Consider the following 27,007-nt stretch of genomic DNA (forward strand, 5'->3'; position numbering starts at 1 on the left):
GGTACCCCCAGCTTCTGAAAATTGAATGTGTATGTGATTAGGTTATTTATTATGCAGTCCACATGAGCCCTCTGAATTCTTACATCTAAACATAGGGTGCTAAGGATATATTTTAACTGGCAAAAGTATAATAATGCTATTATTTTGTACTTTAACAAGGAAATATAAACATTTCCAAGCATGCTAATTGTTCACTGTGTAAACTGCTGTGGTCTCACCTAGTTTGCATTAAGAGAAGACCAATGATAAATTTTTCTTTGATTGTTTATTTTTTTTTAAATAAACACTATATGCAAATATTTCTTACTGGAATTCAGAAACTGTTTATTATTGAATAATTGAATGTAAATAGATATGACTTACTCAAATGTCATTCATTCAGGGTGTCTTTCAAATAAAATGAAAAGCAGGACAATTAAATTCAAACTATATGTAAACTTGCATTTAAAATCACAATATTTGCAGCCTGCTTGTGGTGGGGCAAAACAGAAATACATTTTATGTCTCTGTTTTTAAATACTGATGGCTTTACTGTTTTCATACTGAATTGTTCATTTTCTGATTAAACAAAATAAATCCTCTGTATCAGTTATATTTTTACTGCAATCGTAATTGATTTCGGATCACATTGTATACACTGCTGTTCCCATTAGTGAATGGGAGTGGCTTTGTTGTTTTGCAGACGGCTCCTGGGGACAATAAAAGCCCTGTCCTGCTAGTTGCCATATGAACAGAAATAAAAAGGCAACTTCTGCCCCAAGCGCATTAACTGTTGCTCTTATCCTGTAAACTATATTCATGTCCCTAGTGGTATATTTTCTTAAGCCTCTGACTTTTACCCTCATTGTTTAATTAATCCAGATAAGTTATTTGTTCTAAGAATAACCTTTTGTTGCTGTAAGTTTATAGCAGAATTTAGCTTGATCGTTTGTTGGTTTTTTTTTTCCTCCTGGATTTATAGACAAAGTCTTGGATACGATGACAAATCCATATATTGAAGCAGTACAGTTTTTCAGTTTATTGTCAATATGTTTTTGCAGCAGCAGCAGGATCCTTGTTGTGTTTGGAATGAAAGCTATTAAAAATATCAATTATATATATGGATGACTAGATGAAGGACTCATTTTATTTCAGACTGGTGCCTTCTGTTATGCTCTGTGTTACATGGGAGGAAGATAACCATTATATTTGCAATTAGGTTTGTGAGTGAAGCCTGAAGCCTTGCAAGGTGCTGTATACAGAAGGACAGAGCTATAAAGTAACTACTGCTGATGAGAATAAAAGGTGTATACGTAGAACATGTCAGACATATTTAATATCCCCAACCATTCTGTGTTCAAAACCTTAGATTCTGGCACCCAGATATATTGACCTGTTCTGTCAGTGGGAAGACTTCAACATCAAGATTACTCTCCTTCAAGGTCTAATATTTTGTTTGCCTTGGTTTTGATCAATATTAACCTCCTGGGTCAATAAATCTTGATACTAGCCTCAGGAGGAGTCATTATCTTTCATAGAAAATGATTATTTCTCAGTTAAACCCTACATTTAATTTTCTTGTAATCCATCTCTTTCATCTTTGTATACTTAACAATTCTTCTGAATAAAATGCACTCTAAAATATCTCAGGCACTGCAGATTTTTAAAATCCTAATTAGTAGCTGCCACAAGATTTTTCAGTTCTTTGAAGCGGTTGGACTCTGTTATTGTAATAATCTAATTTTGTAGCTCATAGTACCCAGGGAAAATAGAGACAGAAACCCATCACCTGGGGTGTGATACAAGCAACCACGTAACTTACAGCTGTGGGTATCGGTGCAAAAGATGTGTGACTGACAAACTTCAGGTATTACGGGTCAAAAAAAAGATCAGGAAAAGGCAAAGCTGGCACAATCTGGGACTCTCTTCTCAGAGGAGAGGATTTTGCTGCATATGGGATCCTCACCCTTGTCCTGCCAGTGGATCACTGGCCAGAAACAACGACAAACAAGTTCTATCTACCCTCTGCATTTACACTGCTGGGCATGAAGTGAGAATTTGGACCCATTTGTTTCCTACTTGCTCTTTAAGGATTAAAAGAAGCATTTGTGAGGAACAGAAGCAAGAATTACCTTTCTGGGGACATCAGTCTTTCATCATCTGAGTTTTCAACTCTGAAGTTGTCCTCCAGGGATGTTTTTCTCCATTGGCTTTCTGCCTCTGTTAATGTAATGAAAATTCTTGAGCCTGTATTTACAAATCAAAGGAGACTCACCCTGTGGCTACGGCTATGAAAGGTGCTAAAATCCATCACTAGTGCACAGTCACTCTGAATCTATTGAAAGGTCAGGGTTTCTAACACCTTCTTGTGAGCTCTTTGTATCTGGGGTGTAGTGATAGGATGAGAGGGAATGGATATCAGCTGAGATGGGGCTGACTGGATGGGGCTTGGAGCAACCTGATCCAGCAGGAGGTGTCCCTGCCAGTGGCAGGGGATTGGAACTGGATGGGCTCTTCCAACCCAAACCATTCTAGGATTCTTGCCCTCAAGCAAATCAACATTCCCACTCAATTTGGTGTTGTCTGGAAGGGGCACTTGATCTCCTTATCCAGATCAAACTCCTGTTCCTGCAGCAGATTGACCCTCAAAATCACCCACCAATCTATTGTTTTAACCTCTTTACTTTTTCCCTTAGTCCCTGTGAGGGAAATGGGGCTCTGAAAACAGTGGCAAAGGATTTATTTACTCTGTTAGGGACTGGTAACACTTGGGCAATGGAGGGGGAAGAAAGGGCACCCCCCATCCAGGGCAGGGGGGGACAACATGGGGTGAGGGGCTGTGGGGTGCAGGGAGCCACTCTACCTTGCTCTCTTTGGAGACAAATATCATCAGTGATATTGACGAGATCAAGTGCACCCTCAGCAAGTTTGCAGTTGCCACACCGGAAAGAATGGGACGTTATCCAGACGGACCTGGACAGGCTGGAGAAGTGGAGTTGGGTGAACCTCATGAGGTTCAACACGGCCAAGTGCAAAGTCCTACACCTGGATCGGGGCAATCCCCGATTTCAGCACAGGATGGGGGACGATGTGATTGAGAGCGGCCCTGCAGAGAAGGACTTGCGGGGGGCTGGTGGATGAGAAGCTCGATAAGAGCCAGCGATGTGTGCTCGCAGCCCAGAAGGCCAACCATGCCCTGGGCTGCATCCAAAGCAGCGTGGGCAGCAGGGAGGGAGGGGATTCTGCCCCTCTGTTCCTCTCTTGTGACACCCCACCTGGAGTAGCGTGTCCATTTCTGGCATCCTCACCATAAGAAGGAGATGGAGCTGTTGGAACGGGTCCAGAGGAGGCTACAAGGATGATCTAAGGGCTGGAGAACCTCCCGTACGAGGACAGGCTGAGAGAGCTGGGCTTGTTCAGCCTGGAGAAGAGAAGGCTCCGAGATCTTAGAGCAGCTTCCAGTGCCTGGAGGGGCTACAAGAAAGCTGGGGAGGGACTGTTTACAAAGGCTTGTGGGGATAGGATGAGGGGGAACGGGTATAAACTGGAGAGGGGCAGAGTTAGAGTAGACACAAGGAGGAATTTCTTCACGACGAGGGCGGGGAGGCTCTGGCAGAGGTTCCCCAGAGAAGCCGTGGCTGCCCCACCCCTGGAGGAGCTCCCGGCCAGGCGGGACGGGGCTTTGAGCCCTGATCCAGTGGGACGTGTCCCTGCTCGTGGCAGGGGGTGGGACTGGACGGGCTTTGAGCTCCCTTCCAACCCACGCCCCGCCGTGTCTGTGTCCCCCCCACCAGCCCCGGCCCCGCAGGAGGAGCCGCCCCCCCCCTGCCCCGCCCCGCTCCCAAGATGGCGGCGCGCGGGCGGCGGGCTCTGCCGGCCCTGCTGGCGGTGGCGGCGGCGCTGGGGGCGGCGGCGGCTCGGCTGTACCGGGCCGGCTCGGACCCGCTGGCCGTGCTGGCGGCCGGCTCGGTGCGGCAGGCGCTGCTCAACGCTTCGGCGGCGTGGGTGGTGCAGTTCTACAGCTCGTCCTGCGGACACTGCATCGCCTTCGCCCCCACCTGGCGGGCGCTGGCGGGGGACGTCAGAGGTGAGGGCGGGGGGGAGCGGCCCCCGGGCCGGGGCGCGGAGCGGGGCTGAGAGACACCGGGGGCGCCCACGGGCCGCTGTGCCACCCGGGGGGCACCCACGGGCTCGATGGGGCCCCCCGGGGCTCGCTCCAGCACCCATGAGATGGGCACCCGCTGCCCGCCGTGTCACCCCTGAGCTCCTTCTGTGGCCCCTGAGCTGGGCACCCACTGGCCACCGTGCCCCCTGTGTGGCTTTGTACCCACTGGCTGCTGTGTCACCAGTCTGGGCTCATTGTGTCACTCCTGGGCTCACTCTGTGGCGCCTGAGCTGGGCACCTACTGGCCACCGTGTCACCTGTGTGGGCTTGAACCCGCTGGCTGCTGTGTCACCAGTCTGGGATCACTGTGTCACCCCTGGGCTCCTTCTGTAGCCCATGAGCTGGGCACCCACTGGCTTGCTGTGTCATCTGTGTGGCTTTGAACCCACTGGCTCACTGTGTCACCCGTGTGGGCTCACTGTGTCACCCCTGGGCTCCTGTGGCCCATGAGATGGGCACCCACTGACTTGCTGTGTCATCTGTGTGGCTTTGAACCCACTGGCTCACTGTGTCACCCCTGGGCTCCTTCTGTGGCCCATGAGATGGGCACCCGCTGGCCGCTGTGTCACCCTTGTGGACTTGGTGTGTCGCCTCTGGGCTCCTTCTGTGGCCCATGAGATGGGCACCCACTGGCTTGCTGTGTCATCTGTGACGCTTTGCACCCACTGGCCTCTGTGTCACCCATGTGGGCTCACTGTGTCACTCCTGGGCTCACTCCATCACCCATGAGCTGGGCACCCACTGACTTATTGTGTCATCTGTGTGGCTTTGCACTCACTGGCTCACTGTGTCACCCATGTGGACTTGCTGTATCGCCCCTGGGCTTGCTCTGTGGCTCATGAGCTGGCTTTGCACCCACTGGCTCCCTGTGTCACCAGTCTGGGCTCACTCTGTCACCCCTGGTCTCGCTCTATGGTCCTTGAGCTGGGCACCCACCAGCTGCTCTGTCCCTCCTGGGCTTGCTCCATCACCCGTGAGCTGGGCACCCATGTGGGCTTGCTGTGTCACCCCTGGGCTCATTATGGCACCCAACAGCTTGCTATATCACCCATGTGAACTCACTGTGTCACCCATGTGGCTTTGCACCCGCTGGCTCGCTGTATCCCCCATGGGCTTGGCACCCACTGTCTTACTGTGTCAGCCGTGTGAGCTCACTGTGTCACCCCGGGCCTTGCTCCATCACCCATGAGCTGGACACCCACCAGCTCGATTTGTCACCTGCGTGGGCTCTGTCACCCATGGGCTTGCCCTGTGCAAGCTTGTTCAGCCACACGTGGACTCGCTCTGTCACCCAAGGGCTCGCGGTGCCTGCGTTTGCTCTGCTCTATGTGAGCTGTCTCTGTCACCTGTGGGCTCACTGTGCATGGGCTTCTTCTTTGAAGAAAAAGCAAAGAGGTGTTTGAATGCTGCAGTGAACATCATGAAGAGTCTGAAACAACCAAAGCTATTGTCAAAATAAGGCGGGGACACGTTTATATGTTTCCACAGCAGTGTGATAACTTCACAGCCAATTTTTTGTAACTTTCAGTGACTTCTTCAAATATATATTTTCTTTCTCATCTATAGTCCTGATAACTGCACATGCTGTTATGCACTTGTATTGCTGTAACCAGGTAAATGCCTGCCTGGTCTTTAATCCATTCAGTTTTTATGAAGACTTTCATTTACCAAGTGGATTTTTATGTTTGTGGATATTGGCACTACCAGCAAATGCAATTGGTTTCTACTGTTACTTGTCAGCAAAATGATTCTGCTCTGAAGTTGGAATGAATGGGTTTCAGTAAGAGACTGAGAACAGTTATACTTTTTGTTGGTAGTTTCATCAAAAAAAAAAAAATGTCCCCAAACCATTTCCCCCATTTAGGCTGTCTCAACATTCATTTTTCAAAAATGTTTACTCATCTGTGAGGATTTTACAGCTGCCTTGAAGGATGCAGACTCATCTGTATTAGCAAACTCCTACGTCACTGTGTTTATATTTGCTAATTTGATGCAGCCTCGTTAAACTGTTGCAGCTACTTTGTCCATAAAAGGCCTGTGCTAATGTACTTAATATTTTTTTAATTTCTCATTTCTTAATTCTTGGCAATATTATCATTGCAAACTTTATAGCAGAATATAATCCTCCTGAAAAACAGGAGCAGTGCTTGCTCTTGTGTAATTTGTGTTTTGAGTTTGATTGCTCAGTCTCTTAGGCTAGGAATTAGGAAGAATTTCTTCACCAGGTGAGACACTGGAACAGGTTGCCAAGGGAAGTTGTGGCGGCCCCATCCCTGGAGGTGTTCAAGGCCAGGTTGGATGGGCCCTGGGTAACCTGATCTAGCGGGATGTCCCTGCCCACGGCAGAGGAGTTGGAACTAGATGATCTTTAAGGTCCCTTCCAACCCTAACTATGATTCTATGATTCTCCTCTCAGAAAGGCTTTAAAGCACGGTCATTGCTGCAGCATTCCTAATAACAGGTTTAGTTTTATTACAGTAGTGTCCAAAGTGGCTATTATAGATAATTGCACCTTTTCTGTCTTAAGAGATGGTTGTATCCATCCACCAAAATGCCTGTGGGCTGGAATTATGTGTAGTAATTTTCTGTGTAGAAGTAACAAACGCTTGGAAATCCTGTATACAACAACACTTGAATTACGTGCAGAAGTAATCCGCTCCTCTGGATTTGGATCAACTGTTCCAAATGCAGCAGTTGTTGTTCTGATCTAGCAATTATTATTTCCTTCTAAAAATTGTTCCTTAAACACATTTGATGGGAAATGCCAAAGCCTTGGTGTTATGCATCACGCAGCCTGCACGTTACGATCCATTAACTCTCAAGCAGCACCTCAGAGAGGTTCCTTGTAAGATTTCCCTTACTGAAACTTTGTAGTGGAGAACAACATGTGGCGGTGCATGGACAGGGAACACACAAGGTATGAGAAAACTATAGATCTTCCTGGTGATACATGATGAGTGCTGTGTTGGGATTCTGTAGCGTTTCTTCAGCAGGAACTTTGACCAACCTGCTGGATTTCCGCTCCATCCCACACATGCAGTCACTCACTGGAACTTGTTTAGCATAAACAGAAATAGTGTGGGTCAACATGATATTGCTCACCTACCCCTTTCATGTAGTTGTGAGTCAGTACGTCAAAGATTCTGATGCTAATTTAGAATTCATCAGCATTTAAGAAAAAACAACGCAGGCTATGTTACCCCTGTAAACTTGAACAGCCCAAGCTGTGCACGCCAACAACTTTCGCATCCTTTAGAATGCAAAAGCCTCTTTTCAAGCAGAAGTGAATGCTAAGCAGCACACATCCCAGCTGGTGCCCTTTAACCCACGTGTTTAGCTAGCGGTGGGTTGGCATTGTTTCGAGGAGGCTATTTGCATTAGGATCATCACTTCTATTCATTGTGTGGAGGAGGATCAAGACTGGTGGAGAAGGGAGGAGGAGTGGTGAAAGTTGAATGAGATAGATACGCAGAAGCCAAACTTCTTTTTTATTTTGCATTTTGGCTGATGAAATAGACTGTTGTAGCTTTTGTACTCCTCTGAATACGTGCCCATCTGCTCCAGCATGCTCGTAGTTCCTCCTGGTGCCTCTTCAGCTGTTGGCATGTTCAGCACAACTGAAATCCTGCCCCATTCTCCTCCAAAGACAAATAAAGGTCAAGCCAGGTTTCAGAAGCAGCTAGGCATACAGCTGTCAATCAGATCTTGAACTTGATGAAGCTTTCCTTCTCTTTGCTATAAAAGCAAGTTTAATGTTGGTGCTTTTTATGTTTTATTGATACTTGGGAATTGTGATGTATCTTCAATTCTGCCCACAGCTGTTTTGATTTAGCTTAGCCTTAAAAACTAACTGTCTGAGGAGTCTGTTGGAGCAGTTCTGCCTTAAAGCGATTGCTGCAGTGGAGCATGGCTCAAAAAGAGAAGTTCCTAGCAAGAGGAGAAGGAAAAAGCTATAAATGAGTCAAAAGCTTTTGTTGAAGTCATGGAAGCGTATTTATAGAAAGACTTGAACTCTTGTGGTTATTGCTATGAAACATTTATAAACAAGACTTACAGTGATGTTCAAACTCAACTATTTAGCCCTCTGGTTAAGGCTCAGGTATTTTTTGAGGTGTATCTAATGTATTCCAGAACAGTGCTAAAGGATAAAGGTGGCTTTTAGTAGGTCATACAGGAGCCCAGTGTTGTGCGAGTTCTGGAGGCCTCTGAGAACATTGTAAGTTCAGTAAATAGTGAGTCCTTGTTAAAACCTCTGTAATACAAGATGCATCAAATTTATAGTTTCATAATTGACAGCCATGTGGATGAGTAACTGTTGGTTTCCTTTTACACAGTTATGTATGTTATGCATGCTTTATTTTATGAGCTTGGCTAATGGGGAAAGCTGGGGAATACAATCTGGTATCTTGCAAGTGTTGGGCTGGCTGGCTCCTGTTTCATCTTCCTGGATTCAATAAAGTGTGTTTAGCCCTGGAACTGCTACATTGTGCGTTGGCATTCTCCTTGTTCAGGTGTATTGCAAATACTGATGCAGCTAAGAAAAATAGGGAGGTTTTAGTTATTTTAAAACTCAGTAGAGTGTGTTACGCTTGACAATAGAAATGAATAGCAGATGAGAATCGACGAAGGGCTTGATTTTTGTGCCATTGGAATTTACTGGGGTTCCCTTGTTGATTTCCTTGGGAGGCAGGGTAATCCATCAGCTGGGATCCACGATCGCTTCTGCTGAAAATTGAAAGCTATCTTTGTTTTCAGACTGGGAATCTGCAATTAGAGTTGGAGTGCTGGACTGTGGGGAAGAAGAGAACTACGAGACGTGCAAAGAGTATGGTATTCACTACTACCCAACTTTTAGGGTAAGTGGCAAATTTTAACTTGTCAATCTAATAATAACAGATAATCGCAATATAAACAGCAAGTGTGAGCAGAATGCAGTGGATGAAGAGGATTGAATAAACTGTGTTTGTTGTGATAGGAGAGGGAACAAGAGACATTTCACTGTTGGATTCGTAATGTTTGACCCAAAGAACAGTGGTTTCTTATGTTTAATATTTTGAGTGTGAAATGGAGTGCATTGTTTATTAGACACTGAATCTTTCCTATTCTTTTCTTTTATAGCAGCAGGCAGGCTCTGTTGTATATCCTGTTTAACAACTGGAGGGAGTTGAGAAAATGTGGATAGTGTTCTGTGTAATTCACAGTTGGCAATCAGTTAATTCTTGTTTGGTTAATGTTTGCAGTAGTGGGTCAATACATGATGTTGAATTATGCATTACAGTATTTTCCTTCTCAAAGGTGGCTCGGTTGTAGATCACGATTTTGACTGAGACCTGTGAGCTACTCCCGTGCAGTTGAGAAGTGAGTCTTTAGAACTCATAGGCAAAGAGGGAAGACTGTCTTCTGAAGAGATAGATAAAAATGTTATGTAATTAGAGCTGTAAAAAGTAAAAACTGTTGAACAGTTTCTAAGCTGAGCTTTCATCTAATGCAGTGAGGTTTCTCAAAGCAATAATACTTTTTTTTTCTCCCATATAGTTCTTCAAAGCATTTACAAAGCAGTTTACTACCGGAGAAAATTACAAAGGTAAGAATATCCTGCTGTGAGAAATACCCAGAGCAGTTCTCCTTCCAGCAAGGAATGTCTCACACTGTAAGCACAATCCTTTTGCTTGTCAGTTAGTTTAGAAAGCAAAAGATGGCATGGACAGTAGATAGTTTTTTAAGATATGGTATTACAAGTATTGCATGAAAATGGAATATCAGGCAGGATTTCAGATGAAATATTTGTTTGAGAACTTAGGGCTCGTGTTCCTCAGGGATTGCTTTTTTAAAATGTAGTTCTTAATTTTCACAAATGGCAGGTAGTTATTAAAATTCCTTTTATCCCACCACACACCTCATCAGCACTAGATCCAGTTTGCTCAATCCTGATGGAGCTTTTTGATCTGTCAGCCACTTTTCAGGCATCCTGAGTCTCACTGGGAGAACCTCCTTTCAGATGTTGAGTAACTGAAAGCGGGCTTATCCTCTGTGTCTGACAGGATCACAGCTTGAGGTGGTTTGTCTGGGGACAAAAGTGATGTGTTCTTTTTCAGTGGATTAACATTTAAAAGGCCAGAGGTCAGAAGAGAGACCACCTGCACCATTAACCCTTCACGTAGACCATAGTTGTACCTGTTACTTTTTGCCATCTGTGAGAGCTTCTGCTTTTTAGTCCCTGTTCTTCATCCAAATAGTATTCTGGTTTCTAAGTCCAAATTTAAAACAAAAACCCAACACAGAAAAGCATGAGAATGTGTGAAAACCTGCATGTAAGTCCTTTTCCCCCAGTTTTCTGAAATGTTTGGGTTTTTTTGTAACCTGTGCTGATCAGGAGCAGATCGAGAGCTGCAAACAGTTCGTCAGATGATGATTGACTTCTTACAGAACCATTCCCAAGAGTCGAGACCACCTGCTTGCCCGCCACTAAATCCTGTTTCGTAAGTTCCTTTCTCAAAGTACCAATGGTGTATGCATACTGTGTTGTTAATCAAATAAAATGGAAGGTCTGATTAAAGATGAACTAAGCCTTTTGCTTATTATCAGATTAAAAAAAGGAAATTCTATCAGTTACACTGGGTGTATTGTATTCTACTCGTGCTAAGTAGCTTTTCTTCTCTTAAAAGGTCCAGTGATGTTGCTTCTCTTTTTGACAAGAACAGCCATCATTATACTGCAATCGTGTTTGAAAGCAATAACTCTTATGTTGGACGAGAGGTAATGTGTGACTTATGAATGACGTGATGAATATGAATGAATGGTATCATAACGCCACTGAATTTTGTTATTTAAACAAGCAACAAAATTTCTGATTATAGGAAGGAATTAAAGGGTCATAAAGGGCAGGTCATGCAGATTTGAGATAACACAGAATCAAGGGCTTGCAAAGGGCTGTGTGTTTAGTCACACAGAGCAACTTGTTTACAAATGAATGTGATGTCATGTTAAATTCTTCCATTCACATTTTAGTATAAGATTGATTTATTAGTTTCAACCATTCATGATAGTCTTTCTTCTGGGCAGCTTTTGTGATTTCAGCCATTTCATAATAATTCATATTCTCTGGCTCTTTCTTCACGTGTAGGTTTTAGGAAATTATCTTCTAAATTAAGATGATAGCATAAAATTATTTTCACAGTTCTGAGGCACTAAGGAAGTGAAAGTCTTTGGTTTCCTGCTTCGCCCACCCCGCCAATAAAATATTTGGTTTGGCATCATTTCACCACCTAATGAGCCTGCTGTTAGCTTAGACAACTGTTACTTTTCTCTTCCTGCCAACATCTAGGATAAGTAAAGAAAATAAATTGCATAATTATCTAGGCATAATCTGTGTCGAAACATCCAATGTCTGTGAAATGTTTCTAATTAGATTCGATGCTGAGGTGGCCCAGTTGCATAAGTGGAGGAGGATGTGCTGCCAAAAGTGAGAATCACTTTGAGAAGCAGGCTGCTTCCAGACAATTTTTTTCTGGAAGCTGCTGTGTTGATACAAGTGAGCATTACTGAAGACAAGAAATGTGATGATTATAAAGTTCTTCAGCATTTTATCATACTCACTTCAATTTTATTACCTGCTGCTATAGGGAAAGACTAAGTGTCGTCTGATTAACAGAAAGTGGAGGCTGCTTTCAGGAGAAAAGATATTTGCTAATGCCATGTGGTAGTTTAGCTTTATAGAACAGCTTAGTGAAATAGAAAAGAACATCGATCTCAAGTTGATAGTATAAGGCAATATGGACAAATCTAATAGAAGTCACAAGAGCTGAAGAAAGGGAGACCATGCATTTATTGCTGATGAAGGGAAGGCAGAGTCTCTTAAATGACAAATCTGAAAGTGAAGGAAAATGTAGCAAAGCTACTATTCACCTGAAAGGGAAAAGTATAGTGGAAATTGTAAAAAGCAGAGAAAAGAAATGAAAGAGGCAAAGAGGGGTAGGAGTAAAAGAATGACAAGTAGAAATGCAAGAAGAGTTGGAAGCATGGAATATTTTGTAGGTGAGAATGGAACTTGAAATGGCAGTATAAGAGCATATGCTCATGGAATGCTGTGAGGTGTGTGTTCATTAGAATGGCTAAGAGGATGCTTTTAGCAATGTGATCTTGAAGTATTTAAGAAGGGAAGGAATGAGTAGTTAAGCTTTTTTTTTAAGTGCAAATTTTTATTACTTATAATTCAGTCATCATATCACAGGTGCAGCTTTGCCTGTGGCTTGCAAAGAACTTTGATAGGTGGGGCCTGGCAAATCTTTGGGCATCCCGATGTTACCAGCCTCTTCTGCCTCCTCCTGTGGAAGACAGGAGTAAATAATTTCTAGAGAAGAGTAAATCTTCTTTAACTGAGATTGTTAATGTCCACAGAAAACTTGTAGATGGACTTCCTTAGTGAAGAGCTTAATGATATCCTTAAAGAAGAGTGCACTTCACCTGTTTATATGTCTTGTTCTACAAGACTGGATATTCTTTGCACAATGTTTAATTCATGTCATCTTGTCATTATCCAGGTTATCTTAGACTTGATCCAGTATGAAAACATTGTTGTAAAGAGAGCCTTGAATTCTGACAAGCCTTTTCTCGAGAAACTTGGCATTACCTCAGTCCCTTCATGCTACCTGGTGCATCCAAATGGGTCTCATGGATTAATTAACATGTAAGTAGTTTTCCATCTGACGCATATGGGAAGGTTCATTTAAGCTGTAACAACAATTTCCATAGTCTCCTTTCGTACGAAGTAAGTTGTTCTGTAGCTACTGTTTGCGTGCATATAATGACATTGTGTCCTGGCATGTAATCAACACATTTCTTTGTGTTTGAAAGTTGCCTGTCTTGAGCACTCTAGCAGTTATTAAATAATCACGTGGTCCTGTTTACTCTTTGTGAGAGCTGGTAGAAAACAGACAGGGATTATGCCAATGGGAGTTAGATTTTGTTGGAGTAGGGAAGATCAGCCAAAATGTTGTGGTGGCCCTTGTGGTGTTTGACTACAAAACCAAGTTTATACTGCTGACACCCCCCTCTTGTTGAGTAGTTGATTTGGAATAGTGTTTATAATTGGAAATAAAAGCTCGAAGACAATGTTGTTAACATGGAGTTTGATATGCTGAGAACAATGAGCTCGTTATTAATGAACCGTTTAATATCATTACCTGTAGTTTTAATAAGAGGCCTAGTATTATTGTAAATGTAAAAGTGAATATCTTATGTTATAAATACTCTAATTTGCTTTGGGTATTCACTTAGTCTGAGGTTAAAAGTAATCTTTACTTTGTCTATTTATATGCAGTTTGAAGCCTCTACGGTCTTTCTTTTCTTCGTATTTAAAGTCACTGCCAGGTGTAAGAAAAAAACTTCTTCTGCCACTTCAGCTGCCTGTTCAAGAAAACAAAGAGGAGAGTACAGAAATCAAGGTGTGGAAAGAGTTTGATAAGTAAGTGATACCCTCTATTTTCAGATCAATGCTTGGTTACTAAACTTTGCTTGCAGTTTTTTCTTGCCACATGGGAAGCTCTGTTGTAATTTATTATAAAATCAGTGCAGTTCAAAAGTTTATTTCATTCTATCCCGTGAGATGCACCTGCACTGCTATGTAAGGCATGTAAGTATTCTGCTAAATACTTAAATGACTTAAAAATACCAAGGACTTATCACTCATTACCTGAAGTATATAGCTCACTGATTTGAATGGATGGAAAACTTTAGCCAGGTAATCACTGTCCCTGAAAGAATTAATAGTAAAATAACAAGCTATAACATTCCTGTAGAAAAGGAGAATTCTCTTTTAGCAGTGCCCGCTAAAAGTTGCTGCTCAAATGCAAATATAATAGAAAATACTAAAGTCACTTTAAAAGATGTTTATCATACCAAATCTGGTGATATTTATCTTCACTCTCTTTCCCTCTTCGTCTGTTTGAGAGAAGGATGTAAAGGCTTTGCAGAGAGATAATCCCTCAGCATCTTTAGATGGAAAAGATGTAGCACTGAGTGCTTTCATTTTGTACTTACTTTCCTTTCCTGGACACTATTAGTGTCATCTTCTTTCAATGGCTGTTATAAAATATTTTATATGAAACATTCTGCTATCAAAACAACTTGGTTAAATTGAGCTGCTTCCCAGCAGGACAAAATCTTCCTGATATGAATTTCCAGTCCAGGTATCTTCTAGATAGGATTCTTTGTGAGAACCTCATGCATTCATATGGATATCTCTGTTTAAGAAACTTGAAGCAGAATTTTGCTGGTTTTGCTGTTTTTTAAAAATTAACTGAGTACCTCGTTAGTGAAGGAGAGAAATTGAAAATTGGTCTGTATTTTGAGTTGTTAAGGTAATAGGTTATTCTGTATTTTAATATGTTATTTCCTGCATGTTATTTAGGAGGTGGGGCCAGCCAGTTATTTGAATTATTGTGGTTTTAATTATATTTGTTTTAGAATTAGTGGTGCTGCTGGACTCTTACAAGAAGTGCTACCTCTGCTAACTCTGAACTTGTTTGTTTGGTTCCATTGCTCTGTATCATATAGTCTAAAGTTAATACTCATTGATGGGTGGGGTGGTTTACTTGATGTATTTGTTCTTTGTGAAGTGATTCTTTTGTTGTTATGAAGATACTCGGTTGGAGAAGCTCTTAAAATCTTTGATTCGCTTCAGATGTTTTATTTGTACCTGTCATAAGGTGCCTAATTATGTCTGAAGAGCTGGTGTGATAAAAATTGAGTTGTATGCAAGGAACCTGCAGTAAAACTCTGCGTTTGGGAGAGGGTTTCTAGATTCAATCCTTTCCCAAACTGAGCTTTTTCAGTCTCATTTGCTCTTCTGCTCTGTGTACAATCTACTTTTGTTCAACAAAAGTCTCCTTTTCCCCATAGCGTGTCATTTTCCTGTTTGTGGTCAATCCTGAAGAGAAGCTGTCAATCCTTTACACCAGCTGCCAGTGTCAGGGTTATAATTTCATGACAAGGTAAAGCTGGCTGGGAGGCAAAAAGTTCGGTCAAACATAAAAGAAATTCTTGTGTGTGGTTATCCTTCATTTGTCTAATCTCTCAATGAAGTGACATAAAATTACTCTCTTAAGAGTACAGTGAAAGTCATTGAACTTGACATTCGCCGTGCTGAGCACCTGGAGTGACTGCTGTGCCTTCCCACCCTGCTGCAGGATGGGCTGCAATCTCTGCCGTGGCAAATGTTGAGGTTTTGATGGCACCTCCTATATATCAAATTTACCTTCACGACCGGTGAGAAAATGAGCAAAAGAAACCTGCCACTTTCTACCATTATATATGTGTCTTTCAGATCGAAGCTGTACATGGCCGACCTTGAGTCGGGATTGCATTACCTGCTCAGGGTAGAGCTCGCGACGCACAAGACACTTGAAGGAGCTGAGCTAAAGACCTTCAAGGATTTTGTTACTGTCTCTGCCAAGGTATACACTTCTAGTCTTTGATTATTTGTAGTAATAGAGTAACTCTATCATAAAATTTATTATGTGACCTAAATCTCTCAAAATGTGTTTCAGAATATTTTAAATATGCTTCCTTACTAGCCCAAAAAATAGTTTTGTGGGTTTCTTTAAATGTTATTTTGAAGTTATTGCATGCTGTTCTGGCACACTTACAGGGTTGAAATGCATTTTAATTTTATCTCAGAGAGCTTGAAATGAAATAAAGCTTAAGTTTTCTGCAGCATATTGAGCAACCACTGTAAATACAGCCCATTTATCAGATTTTCAGGATAAGTAGCTATTGTAACTGAGTGGGATTAAAAAAAACCTTGTTTTTCATTCTTGACTTTTGGATTTCGTTAGCGCATACTTGACAAGTGGTTTTCTATTTAGACATGTAGTAACTCCTGGCTAAATTTTGAAATAATTGAGGGACTGAATTTAATTGAGTATTTCAAAATAATTAAGTATTAAATGTAAGTGAGTAGTAAAAAAAAAAAGATGCTTCCATAACTGTGTTTGTCTGAAGGGACAATATATGTAATCTAATGTGATATGACTTGAGAAAAACATTTAAATCGTTTAACTTTATAATGTCAGCCTACTGAAATATCATAGAATCGTAGAATAACCAGGTTGGAAGAGACCCACTGGATCATCGAGCCCAACCATTCCTATCAAATAACCGATGTCTCTATATTTACTTACTGAGCAGCTAACGTTTTGGTTTGTTTTAAAGAAAGCGAATCAGTATCTGTTTAAGGGAATAATAAGGCCTATATGAACTATTCCCAAATATCTGGGTTTATCTGACAGTCAGACAGACCGTTTCTTGCCCCCCCGCGGCCGTCGGAGGGCAGAAATCTCTAGCTGGCCTCATTTCTTTAAGAAAGTGTTGTGGTAATCTTTCCATCATATTATCCCTAAAACATCCTCTGTTCTTCAAATGGCTGCTGGCCAGCTGATGTCATTTGCTTCCCTGGCCATTAGTGCATAAATGTGGAATGCTCTCTTAGTTGTGTGCTCGTGTCCAGACAGTGGGGGCTGCTCTCATTTATTTGCGTTCTCTGCTTGTGTAACACATTCCTCGTATTTCTCATTCATGATTCTCAGATGTAACAGCATTTATAGTGAGGATAAATCCTAAGTCACAGAGGGCTATGGTTTCCTACTTTGGGGAATTTTCTTCTAGATAACCAACATCACCTACACTTACAGAAATCTCAGCAAATATTCTACAGGAACTAATTTCTGTGATTAATCTTCTAAGAATGAGGATTTCAGCCTCTCTGATTCACTTCGGTCTTTCTGAGCTGTATACACTGAGCTGAGTTACCTTAATGCTACCTAATCTGTCAAAAGTCATTCTGTAGCATTTCTGCTGGCTATTGAATAGTTTCGTTTTACTGGTTAACGTTTTGTCCATACAGCTTGTTAAATTTTGTAAGCAAAACTTAGTGTGAGATGGCCTTTTATTGAAAGCAAACCAAATACTTTATTTTCTCATAACAAAAGCAAATCTGAAGTATTTTAAGCAGGAAACCCACATTTAGATAAAGATAAGTGTCTTGCTGCTAATGAAATTTGTGCTTTAAAATGTGGGTGTTTTCTTCTTGTTTTTTTTTCCTCAGCTGTTTCCTGGCCGCCAGCCTGTGGTAAAGTTGTTAGAGACCTTGCAAGAGTGGCTGGTGAGCCTTCCATTAGACAAAATCCCTTATGATGCTATCCTAGATCTGGTCAACAACAAAATGCGGGTAAGCTGTTACTAGTTTCCAGCATAAAATACAGCATTAGTAAAGGATAAGATTCTGTATAAATCTAAGACATCACTTACTGATGGTCCCTCGGTCGTAATGGAGTTATAAGAAGGTTAAAATGAATATAAAGTGATATCATTACTAGGAAAAAAAACAACTGCAGGAGGGAATTGAAATGAGAGAATTGAAATACACAATCCTGTCTGGTTTACAATGAGCAAGCAGTCGTTAAAGTAGAGATGTTCCCTAATGTCAGCTTCAACTGTTGCAAGATTCCCAACAGATATGTTTGAGGTGCCGTTGGTTGCTCTGACTGCAATCAGCAGGGTTCTCTGGAAGGTCAGAGTTTAAGCAATGGGAAATTTCCACTTGAAATAGGCAATGTTCCAGAAGAGTTTCTCAAAATATTCCTGAATTTCCTGGCATATTAAAGGCCTTGCTAGGAATCCCATCTTGCTTTGGTAAGGCAAAGCTGTGGGATAAGGGCTACCTTTGTTCTGAAGTCAATCTGAACCTTTCTTCCCATGAACTGGGATTGCTGTCTGAACTTTGGAAACCTCCTATGTATTTTAGGAACCTGAGAAGTCTCAGAAACTAAAATCTTGTACTGAATTTTAGGTACAATGCTTAAGTAGTGATTTTGTTTTAAGAAAAGATTAATAAGTAATTCTACATCTAAGCCTGTTAAGACTTTACCAGTGTAAGTCATGTAGATCTCACTGAGTAATGTGGTATTTTCAATGTGCCCAGGGAAATGTAGCTCTCGGAGTTTCAGTAGTATTTGTGTGTCTGTGTTGTGTTTAAACTTGACAGGTTAGGCTACTTAATGTATTCTGTCTGGCCGATCAGACTGTGACTGTATATCATGCAATATGTGTGCAAGAGGGATGAGTTTTTGTAATGGTTATCAGTATCTCAGACTTAAAGACTGCTCTGAATTTAAAACTTGTTTGCGCTAAGCTAGTTCATTAGCAACAAGTGCTGTTATTTGCTATTCTTTATCGTTATTCACCTCAATTTCACTGTAACTGCTGTTATGTCCACTAGAGAATTGAGATCCCAGAGCTGCATATATCTTAAACACATTTTTTTCCAGATTTCCGGGATCTTTCTCCCTAAGAAAGTTCAGTGGGTCGGATGTCAGGGCAGCAGACCAGAGCTGAGAGGTTACACCTGCTCCCTTTGGAAGCTCTTTCATACCCTGACTGTTCAAGCTGTGCTGCGACCAAAAGCTTTGATAAATACAGGTGAGCAGCAGTTATGCGAGAGGGTTGAGGGACTAGACAAATACGTGCAGCAGTTCTCCTGTGTAATAGAAAAATTAACACATTAGAGCAAACTTTTGTGTGTAAATACTCAGCTGATTGATAAGTTGGTGGTGGACAGTGGCTTTCCAGGCTCAGCTTTCAGTTTGTACCAGCAGAGGTCAGAGCCGAGCTTTGCTGCAGCAGGGAGGCTTTGACAGAAAGCCTGTCACTTTGTCCTTGCTTAGAAATGTGGTAAATAAAGTACATGGCTCTAAAGATGTGAGCAATAAAGCTGAAAAGGGAAAGGATTTCAAACAAAGACATTTTTAACTACCAGAAGAGGGATGTTCCAGTTACTTGAGGTGGCATTGTTAATTTAAATTGAGCAGAATGAGATTTAGCTGTACAGTTTAGTAGCTGTAAAAGCTGTACAGCCATTAGCCAATCATGGAGTGTTATTTCTTAAATAACAAATGTTATGAGTCGGTTTTTCAGCTGAATGCGCCCACTGTCCGCTGATCTGTGCAGGGATTCACTGCTCTGCAAGTGCTCAGTAAAATTGCTCATTTTTAGACCTACAGCATCTTGTGAAGCAGAGTGTTAATATTCGAGTGATTATTTCTATTTAAGAAATGTGCTGGGTATGTTTTCTGTTCTCCTGGCACAATGGAAATAGAATCACAAATGCCAAGATCCTGGACTTCATTTGTTTTCATTCTTGCTGGGACAGTGCTTCGTTAGGTTAAGGTGCTGTTTAGTTATCATTTAAAGCCTTTTAGTATCTTTTCCAAAGAATATAAGAATGCTACATGGACTGTTACTCGATCATAAAACTCAGAAATTTGCAATTTGTCTGTTAGTGAATGTATGTTAAAAAACCCCATTTGATTATTTCAAATGAGGGATGTTTGTCCAGCATTACTCGCAATCACAGTGAAAATCTCTCAATTCTTAACATTGAAACTCCTGTACAACAGGGATTTTTCTGGATAGCTGATCATCTGTTGTTGATTTTTGTTTCTCTCTTTTTGTGTTGTCTTGTTATTCTTGGGACAGTGGGTTGAATCCTTTTAATTTCATACCATGCTCTGCCTGGTGAGTTTGTTTTTTCGTACCGGCTGGTATATCAGCTGTCCAAAGAGATCACGTATGAGTTAAATTTTCCCTTTTGTCCCAATTGCCAAAAGTGTTCTAATTAGAAGTGCAAACATTCTTAATATTTAATGGTACAAAATTGTATCTTAAATTGTTCCCATGTTTTGAGCCTGAGCTCTCGTCAGTCTAAAGTTAAAAATACATTGCAGGACCTGAAAACTCTTTGGCATGCTTAACCATCGATTTAAATCGGGACAGATATGTGATGATCACGTCTTACGGCGAAAGAATTGGGTCAGTCTGAGACTGTCGGATTATGTCTTGGGAGGTTTTCCTCTCCTTATTGCTTGTTTAAATCCCATCTACTAAAAAGCATGATGTACTCCCTAATCCTTCCCACCACAGGTAGGGTTTTATGGTTCTTGTCCACTTTAAAGATTAGGGTTACCCTGAATTGCAGTAGTTTGGGAGGAAAGAGAAAAGGAGGATTACACGATGATACATGGCAGATGTTAATAGAAGATTCATCTCTGGGCTGATAAAAGAAAAACAAACAAAATGAGCCATTTTGCAATTGTTTGTTTTCTTTTGAAAGCAGCTGTATTTTTCTTGATAGTTTCCTCTACTTGCAGAGTGTGGCAGTCGGTGTGAATTCACTGGGGCTTTCTTGATACAGTAGTTTTACTGGCTTCTATTTGACACATTTTAATGTTGAACAGTGTAATTTGAACCTGCGGTGGGATCAGTGTAAGGGAATCCAAAGGACATTTGAGAACCAAAAGAATCCAAAAGAACTACTCACATCTGAGGATGAGCGAAATCATTGCAGAAACCTAGTCCTGAGCATACTTAATTATATGAAATGTGGTTTTGGTAATGGGATCTGTTAGGGTAAATAAGGCAGACTTGTGGATTTCATAAAAAAAAATTATCTGAATTCATTTTAATCTGCTGCAAAATTTGAAAGACTTCCCCCAAAGTGAATTTTCAAGAGCCTAACAGTACACAGGAGAACAAGTATGATTAAGTCTGTGTATGAATCTTTGTTCCTCCATAAAGAGGTGATTTGTGAGTGGTTACTTTTGTTGCGCTTGTTATTTTTTTCTAAATACAGATTTTAGTGGACATGGTGAAACTGGTTTGCTTGAAATTCATTTCAACTTTCCAAAATTATTTTTCCAGCCTTTCTTTTAATACTGTAATTTAATCTGCTTTAATCTCATAGCTTTTATTTATACATGCCTATTCAATCACAGATATTGAATGTCTGAGTAGAGATTGTTTGCTTTTTATGATTTCTTTTGGGCTTTAAAGACTTTTTTGCTGCCATGTTTAAGAATGGAATGTTGTTGTTTTAAATGAAGGTGTTTGTGGCAGTCTCTGTGCGTTTTATCTATGTAACAGATCAGTACTCTGATAGTTCTGAACAGGTTTTGTTGAGGATCATCTTTTTTCCCCCCAAAATGCAGTGCATGTACAGAGGGCACATGAACTACCAAACCATTTGTTATTCTCTACCGAGCAGGACAGTGAGCAAAGCACCGTAACCCTTTACTACAGAACCTACAAAACCTGCACTGTAAATTACTGGTGCTAGAGGTTTTCAACTGCAGGCGTCGGTAATTTGATCAATCTGCAGCATAAAATGTGTTCCCTTTGACAAGTGTGTGTTCGTGGTAACATATAGTACACTTGTAAATACATTTTGGCATAATTTACTAGGTCAATTAAGCATGAATCAAAAAATCAGCGAGACGGAGATGAAACCATTAGGATTCCAACAAATTATGTCAGGTTTTCAAGCCACTTATGGATGTGGGGACTACATTAAAGGCCCAGGATGAAGTTTGCAATCTGTGAAGACCTTAGCTTGCTTCTGAATAAAATAATGATTCTTGTGCATTATCCTTAGTGTAAGAGTGTGAACGTTATAGACAGAATAATGTGTTTGTGTTTATTTTAATAGGAATTCCTGAGTTACTCTTGAAAGTTCAGATGTTGCTAAGTAGCTGATATGCATTCAGAGCCTGCAAAAAAAGCCATGGAATTGGTAACTGTAGTGAGATTCTGGTATTCTGTAACACCCTTGTAGTTCTGTCTGATCTACCAGACAAATTTCAAAACAGTGTGTTTTGAAATGCACTGTTTGAGATCGCTTTAAGCTCTACATTATTTATTGCCAAATAACTTGGTTTCCAAATATCTCACCTCAACTACTTAGTGACAATTTTATGTATGTATTTCTGGGGAGAGGTATTTTGTCCAAGAACATGTGAAGTTTTTATCCCTCTAATATCTTTGTACTCTGTAGGTTCTGCACAGTGGCACATGTACTATGGATATCTTTAAATTATAGAAGCGGGTAGCGTATTATCTCCACAGTGGAGGTGTAAACTTGCATGGAACAAGAAGGTAGCAGCATTTCCTTTTCCCACGGTTCAGTTTTACATACATTAAAGCGCCTGGGTTGAAGCTGTGTTTGTCCAGATGGTGCTAAACGCATCTGTCATCTGTCTTCCTAGGTCTTGAAGGCGATCCCCAAATAGTGCTTCAGGTCATGCGGAGATACATTCACCACTTTTTTGGATGCAAGGCTTGCGCTCAGCATTTTGAAGAAATGGCTAAAGAGTCCATGGATTCCGTTGAAACCTTAGACCAGGCTGTTCTCTGGCTCTGGGAGAAACACAACGTGGTGAACAACAGGCTCGCAGGTATGGAAGACCTTGCTTAGGAAAACCCACTGGAGGCAGCTATGCCTGAGAGACAAGGCTGTGGGATTTTATACAATGTGGTTTGTGTTTGAATGGTACAAATTAGCCTCTGTAACATGGGTTTAGAAACAACAGCAGCAGCTGTCGCAGCTTGATGTTGCTTTTATTAAATACTGACTTCCAAAGCCTAACTCCACATGTACACTGGTGTGCAGGAAAGGGTTTTTGTGTGTAGAGCAAAAGTTATCCCAATCCACTGTGTCTCTAATGACTAACATGCTGACCTTTGCGTGAGTGAGAACCACCCCTGAGGTGCAGTGCCCTCTGGTAGCACAGTTACCTGTTATGATGGGTAATCATGAAACTTCATCATTCTCAAAAATACTCTTTCTGCTGAGATTTCTCCTTGCATCTTTCTGGAGTACACATCAAAGCCATTTCAAAAAGACTAATACAGTTCAGCCACTCATCAGTGGATTAAAAAAAAAAAGTGAAGTTTCTTTCTGTAACTGTTTAAATAGAAGTTAAAACCTGTCTTCATTCTGTTCTGGAGAGATACTGTATAGAAAATGGGAACGGTTGGACTCGATGATCCGGTGGGTCTCTTCCAACCTGGTTATTCTGTGATTCTGTGATTCTGTGAAAATGATGATAATTGAACGGAATAAATTTCTCAGGGTAAAAGAGCCTCAAGTATTAGCATATCAGCAACTGAATAAAACAAAATGACTGCATGAAGAAAATCTGTTCCCCCGCTAGATTGCTGTGTTTTCAGTTAGACTAAAAGTACCGTTAAAATAGGAGTTGTATTTAATCTGTTCTGTTGTGGGGACATTAAGTAACTAAAGCACTAAAGAAAATTGGTTTCTCTTTGCACTAAATCCCTGTTTGCTGTTATGGATCTGTGTAATGTAGCATTAGTTGGAATTTAAATATGCTATATTGTTTTTATGTTATGGTTACGCCGAATTCCCAAGATTTATGAAGTATTAAATACCATTGTGAGTATAAACAGTTTGTCTCCTTTCTCCAAGGAGAAAAAAGTAAATGATGAGACATTAAATACAAACATTCTATAATGTTTGTTACTATCACCAGGTTGAACACAGGAAAAGGTTGTGCTGTTGACTTGAAGTTGCTAAGTAGTGGAGCAATGGACTTATTTAGAACATTAAGTTATTGGAAAACTTGCACGGATATTGATTTGGATGATGCAACAGCCAGCTATAATACCCTTTTAGAAAGAAATATAAACATACTGGAATAAATAATAATGTTAAATTATGCTTTTTAAGTTTGCTAAAATTTCTCTTTGGGACAGTGATGGATTTTAATCCTTAAAAGCTGCATCTGTATTCCTGGTAATAGACGGCTTTGAATGAGAAATGGTGTCTGGTCAATGAAAACACCTTGGCACAGCCTTCAAGTGTGGGTCATGAGATTGGTGTATATTTAATTCTTTCCTGTTGCTTTAGAACGTACAGAATTTATAGCATTCTTCACTTTGGCAGGGAATCATGAAGGACAGTGAGTTTTCTTTTTATTATTACTACCATTAGATGTTTCATTTCTACTTTCTCTACCGAAACAAATTAATTACCGAGTCATCTTTATTTAAGATATCTGAAATCAAACTTGCTCTCTTACTTGCAGATATCAAGGAGACAAATATATGTAAGCATCCTCTGAATCCCTAAACAATATTTGCTCAATGAGAAAGTTCACAGCCTCTAAAAAGGACGGAAATAGTAATAAAATAAGAATATATTTCTTTCTGAACTATTTAGAAGTGTTACTGTTCTAATAGCAACCAGCTAAATAAATTTGCTTTTTTACCAGGTAGAGCTTTTTTTGTTCTAAAAATCATCTCCATCCACATTTTCAAATGTTATTTTATAGAGCAGTGCAGCACTGGCTGCAGCGTTCAGCTCTTTGCCATCGAGACAGAAAGGGACTAGAGTGACGAGCAACTGCAAGGTTAAAATTAGATCTCATTGAAGACAACATTATCTGTTTAAATGCTAAAAAGCAAGCTGAAAAATACATCTTAAATATGATAATGGTTTTTAAAGTGCTGGAAATAGTTTGCTGTAGTAATAATGCAGGCGATGAAAAAGCAAACTCGGAATGGAATGGTTCACAGTGTAGAAACATGGAAATATCTGCCAGTGTTTGGCCTTGAAACTGCTTTCTGCAACCAGGCGGGATTAAGGCGTATGGAGTTCAAAAGAGCAGTTTGTTTTGAACCATAATTCACATTAACCCCTGAAGGGCCCAGGTGGAGGCGTTTTCATGCTTCTAGAAACAGCAATTCTCGTACCTGGTGGCAGTAGAATTTTGAACCCTACAGCTTTTACTGAGAGAAAATAATTATGATTTAGTGTTTGTATTTTGAAAGAGGCACTGATGCTTCAGAACAGAATTGAAAGGAAATGTTTGAATTTCCAAATCTGTTTGTCTTCAGTTTAATACAGACATCGTTGTGCTGTGAGCTGCATTTGCCAGTCTCACTGTTCATGAGTGGAAAATGCTCTGCGGTTTCCAGTGAAGGGTCTGGTGGTTCAGTTTTCTCAGTGTGTTTGATTCTGATTTTTATTTTTCTCCTCCCTGTTAGGTGATTTGACTGAAGATCCCAAATTTCCCAAAGTTCAGTGGCCAACTCCAGACATTTGTCCTGCATGTCATGAAGAAATTAAAGGATTGCACAGCTGGAACGAAGTCCAAGTTCTACAGTTCCTGAAGTATCACTACAACAGTGAAAATATTCTGTATAAATACACTGAAAGCCAGACCGACGCCAGTGAAGCTGAACAAGGAGATACAGGGGAGGGGAAAGACAAAAGCCTACTGAAGAAACCAAGTGGAAACAGGGAAAATAAGATCCAGGATAAAGAAAACATGCTAGATTCTGAATCTAAGGTGTTAGATCAGCGTATAGCAAATCGTGCACCTGTCAAAGATAGTGGTAAAGGCGCGGTTGAATCAGTTAACCTTAAAGAGACAAAGCAGGCCATGTCCTTCTTGGGGATTGGCTTCTCAAACATCGACATGAGTCTGTGTGTCATCCTGTATGTAGCCTCATCCTTATTTTTAATGATAATGTACTTTTTTTTCCGAATGAGATCTAAACGGTGGAAAGTGAAGTATTATCGCTCATCTGTATAGAAGTGTAAAGCGGAAACACAGTCTTCATTGTATGTGGCTGTTCAGTCCCAGATGCAGCTTTAATATTTATGATCAGGGATTTTATATGCAGTATTCCTTGTTTAAAACCTCCTTTCTTCTCAAGTCATTTCACAAATGTTCTGGCTTAATGTGCAGAGCTCTCTGTGAGAACCCCAATCTCTAGCTGAGGCTGTCATAAAATGTCCACTGAAGCAAGCATGGCATTTTTCAGTTAAGGTTTTTATGTGAATTACCACCTACATCCTTTACTCATTTTCAGAGTAAACATTACATTATGCAATCAGCTGTGCCTGGTTTTCAAGGAAATTGGATATTGGTTTGTGTATTTCAAGTCAGGGTTTTCTTTAATTTACCCAGAGCTGATTTTACCTACTGGAGTACTGAACGGTTACGCTGATACCTTGGCTGCTTCATTTGGAGAAGCAAGAATCCTGATATTTTTTTTCAGGAAACAAGAGTTCTATTCTGATTAAATCAATTTGACTTTCTCAAATATTATTTACACTGCATATTTAAAGTAGAAAGCATTATGTGTTCCAGGAAGTCCTCCATTCTCCCATGTGTTCCAGCCAAGTATGTGTGTGTCTGCTCAGAGGAGAGCTTGGGGCAGTTTGTATCTTGGTAAGCAGCCTGACTCTGATTGCTGATGCTGTCATCTGTTTTAATGGAGTTTAGATGTAAGCAAGGACAAACTTGGAGCCCCTGCTTTCCTTGCTCCTCTGTTGGATGTGTTGATGGAGCATTTGGTAACTCTCCTTACTCATTTATGACCCAGAAAAATACCTGAGTAATGATTGTGGTATCCAGATGGAAGCCAATTGAGATGAATTCCAGTAAAAAGAAACACTGGTTTTAGTGAAGGACAGTGATATTTGCACCAGCAAACAAATTTACGGACTGGAAATACTACATTTCTTATGCTGTTGGATGGCTCTGTTGCAGAACAGTGATGGTTCTTCCTGTGAGGTGGCGTAAATGCTTCACTTGGACAAACAGGCCGTTTCTCTTGCCCCTCTGCTGGGGTGCTCCTCTGTTTGGGTCAAGAAGGATTTAATGAATGGTTAAGGCTGAGCTGCTCCATTCTGGGATGTGGCAGCAATGGGGATGTGGCAGTTGCCTTTACAGACCTGGCTGGGGTCCTGGCTGGCAGCAACTAGAAGAAACCATGAAAGCAGTTATAAAATTACCATTCAGACCAGGAGTTCCTTTCTGATCCTGGCCGTGGGTATAATTCACGTCCTGGATAGTGAAGTTTATAATCCTATCCAATGTAATTGAGCATGTTCTAGTTATCCATTACCTAATCTTTAGTTAATCCTAATAGGTTTTGGCCTCAATGTTTTCTTGTGGCAGTGACTTCTACAGATTAATTATGTTATATAAAAAGGCTTTTCCT

General features: G+C 40.9%; 1 protein-coding gene across 1 annotated transcript; it reads left to right on the forward strand.

Moving 5' to 3' along the window:
* The first annotated feature begins 3,818 nt into the window (after positions 1 to 3,818).
* On the forward strand, positions 3,819 to 26,488 carry QSOX2 (quiescin sulfhydryl oxidase 2). The gene is made up of 12 exons (XM_069872949.1): positions 3,819 to 4,066; positions 8,900 to 9,000; positions 9,680 to 9,728; positions 10,518 to 10,623; positions 10,810 to 10,900; positions 12,685 to 12,830; positions 13,464 to 13,607; positions 15,468 to 15,597; positions 17,247 to 17,369; positions 18,469 to 18,619; positions 22,237 to 22,425; positions 25,040 to 26,488. Exons 1-12 carry the CDS (start codon positions 3,826 to 3,828, stop codon positions 25,588 to 25,590), a joined length of 2,022 nt encoding a protein of 673 aa, XP_069729050.1. The 5' UTR covers positions 3,819 to 3,825; the 3' UTR covers positions 25,591 to 26,488.
* Positions 26,489 to 27,007: the final 519 nt, after the last annotated feature.

The sequence above is a fragment of the Phaenicophaeus curvirostris genome, chromosome 20 (genome assembly GCF_032191515.1).
Source record: "Phaenicophaeus curvirostris isolate KB17595 chromosome 20, BPBGC_Pcur_1.0, whole genome shotgun sequence".
Classification (NCBI taxonomy): domain Eukaryota; kingdom Metazoa; phylum Chordata; class Aves; order Cuculiformes; family Cuculidae; genus Phaenicophaeus; species Phaenicophaeus curvirostris.

Excerpts from the sequence above, each read along its gene's own strand:
- QSOX2 (XM_069872949.1), top strand. The coding sequence starts at position 3,826 with ATGGCGGCGCGCGGGCGGCGGGCTCTGCCGGCCCTGCTGGCGGTGGCG. Across the intron at positions 4,067-8,899 it reads GCTGGCGGGGGACGTCAGAG|ACTGGGAATCTGCAATTAGA; the intron begins GTGAGGGCGGGG and ends CTTTGTTTTCAG. Across the intron at positions 22,426-25,039 it reads GGTGAACAACAGGCTCGCAG|GTGATTTGACTGAAGATCCC; the intron begins GTATGGAAGACC and ends CCTCCCTGTTAG.